The sequence below is a fragment of the Buceros rhinoceros genome, unplaced genomic scaffold (assembly GCF_000710305.1).
Source record: "Buceros rhinoceros silvestris isolate BGI_N320 unplaced genomic scaffold, ASM71030v1 scaffold14426, whole genome shotgun sequence".
NCBI lineage: Eukaryota > Metazoa > Chordata > Aves > Bucerotiformes > Bucerotidae > Buceros > Buceros rhinoceros.
The window spans coordinates 38,027-40,647 of record NW_010418270.1 but is presented as its reverse complement, the minus strand read 5'-3'; the positions used below and the strand labels follow the sequence as shown (position 1 = coordinate 40,647).

General features: G+C 46.6%; 1 protein-coding gene across 1 annotated transcript in view; it reads right to left on the bottom strand.

Moving 5' to 3' along the window:
- The window catches only part of TTYH3 (tweety family member 3), a gene marked incomplete at its 5' end in the record, with an annotated part of 33,272 nt that overhangs the window by 30,453 nt on the left and 198 nt on the right, over window positions 1-2,621 (bottom strand). The window contains one exon of the mRNA XM_010138483.1: window positions 2,546-2,621. Within this exon, the coding sequence (XP_010136785.1) occupies window positions 2,546-2,621 (76 nt within the window). The remainder of the gene's footprint in view (window positions 1-2,545) is intronic.

The window sequence follows — 2,621 nt, the reverse complement described above, 5'->3', positions numbered from 1 at the left end:
AATATGGAGTCATTAGGAAAGGGAGACCCCCAGCACTCACCAGGATTCACAGTACCAACAGCCCTAGATAAGCATGTACTAGGCACAGCTGGGCGTGACCAGAGTTAACTAGTTGTCAGCTAGAAAGACAATAGTCCACTTCACAGTACTTGGACAGTGCAGAGCAGCTGCTGTTTGCAACCTCTCACTGCTTCGGCATCCAAGCTACTTCCCTCCTCTTGCATTTGGTGCTACAAGCTGCCTCCCAGGCCAGCCTACTGTCAGCAGACATTCAGAATAGCCTCATTCCCCATCACTCTGAAACGTAACAGCATCTGCTGGCTTGGCACTTCTGTTACATGTAATGCACAGCTAGAATAGGATATATGCAGTGGACTAATCTTGAACTGCTAGTATCTAACTGGGACTTCCTACTAGCACAGATAAGATTCTTTGCTTGCTGGAAGCTGTATGTGCATTCCCAGACAGATGCTGAGCACAGAGCACCAAGAAGCACTGATTCAAGTGTGCTGTCACATCCAGCTGCTCCAAGAGGGGTAGAAACCTGACCTCAGCTTTGCGGGAGCGTGGCAGCACTTGGACAGCACCTTCGCTCACCAAGGATGGTACCCATCTGCTCTTGCTCAGGCATGCTGACTTCAGAGTGGAACTTCAAAACTTAAGAAAGTCGAGGCATATGTTCATCCAATATCACTGTAGATTCAGGCAGCATCTTAGTTTTAAGGATACTCCTGCATCTAATACTTGCAAAGACAAATGATACACCAAGGATGAGAAGCAATGGTTGAGATTCTGAGGAAGCCCAAGCAGTTTTCCAGCAGACTTGACTGGGCGTCATATCAAGTTTACCAGAATTTATATGCTGACCTTCCAACTTGAAACTGTCTCACGCACGCTCTGGGAGACGTGCAGAACACCTCCTCCTCACCCTTCCTACAATTAAAAACAAACAACTACCAGGCTCGGCAGCAGCTGTCTTGGGGACATATGCTGCATAACAGCAGCTAACAAGTGCCTGTAGCAGCAGCACCACTATAAATAGCATCAGCTAGAGCTTCTGTAAGAAAGGGTTAGGACCACAGCTCTTTCAGTGGATTGGAACAGATGCAGCTGAAGCTCTTGAGATCACTAAAAAGAAAGGTGAGTGAGGCTGAGATTTTGTCTTTGCAACCTCTTCTCGCATTTGCCCTTCCATTCTAGGCACCCGTTTGCAGTCAGAGCACAGAAGAGCTCCCTGCAGAGACGGGGATATTGGCTGGTACACTAGCTGCCTCCGCAATACTGAGCCCCAGCTTCTACAGGCAAACTCATCCCCAGCTGCTGAACTCACAGCAAAATGTCTGCTCTGCAATGTTTACTCAGGTACTTCAGGGGTTTGCTATTCTCTTAAGAATGTGCCTAGAAAAAACAAACACACAAATGCATTAGTAGCACAATCTAGCTAAGCCTGGCCTTCAGGGAACATGCTTCCCTCCAAAAAGATCACATACGATCCACCACCTACCAGCAGGTCAATACAGAAAGTGAGCCACGAGACACTGCAAATCGAGTCGTGTTATCTATGTTCTGAACCAAGCACTGCTCCCAGAGCTGTGGGGGGGACACCTAAGACCACTTGGCATCTTGGGCAAGAGTAGATGATGCTTGGAATTGGTAAGAAACACAGTGCTCAATCTCGGGACACACGTCCCGAGAGCTCAGAGTATTCATTCTGCCCAAGTCAAAACAAACCAAGTCTAAGGCTCCTTCCAGAAGGTTGTAAACAAGTCTCTGCTTTCAGATGCCCCATCATTAACTTTCCAGGAAATGGGACCCTCGTCTGTGTTGACTAAAAAAAAATACCTACCACAACCCAGAAAACAAAGAAAATGTGCAGTAGTAGTTAAAAGGGGAGAATTTTCGTGTTCTCCGCTAATTACCTTATTTTTCTTGTTTTTCAGCAACCCTTCTTTCCACCTCACCTCCAAAAGCCTCTATTGCTCAGTCATAACATGAACTGTTGACACTAGCACCATTACCAGCAACCCTTGGAGGTGGCACGTTAGTGCAGATAATGAAGTGCAGGGGCGTCTTACACAGGCTGCAAAGCCTGGATGTCCCCTCCAGTCAGATACTAAATACTTCCAAACACAAAAGAATCATCTGTGCCCTTCTTTCTTCCTAATCTACTCCTCCACACAGTCATTCTTTTTGGACACCAGATTCCACGAAATCTTCACCTAGACCTGATAAGTATTTCAACTGTATCCATCCTGTCTAAGCGATAAGCTCCCGAGGGCGCAGTGCCCTTGATTTACCACTCACAAAGTATCAAAGAACAGGACATTAGCTATTCCTTTTCACATTGCTCAAACCATTAGACAATTCAAGCTGTAGAAAGGAAGAAAATACATTACAGGTACTTAGAATATACACGTACCAAGTGGAAAGAGGGATTACTGCTAATGTTAGTAACTAGAGACACAGCACACCGAGTGTGAAAATGCACACACAGGATACACCACCCCAAGTAACAGGGAAGGTCTCTTTCAGCTGCCAACCGTACCTGCACACCAGGGTTGCGATGATGACGCACCACGCCGTACAGCAGCAGTCGGCATTTAGATGTTCTTCGCTCTTCC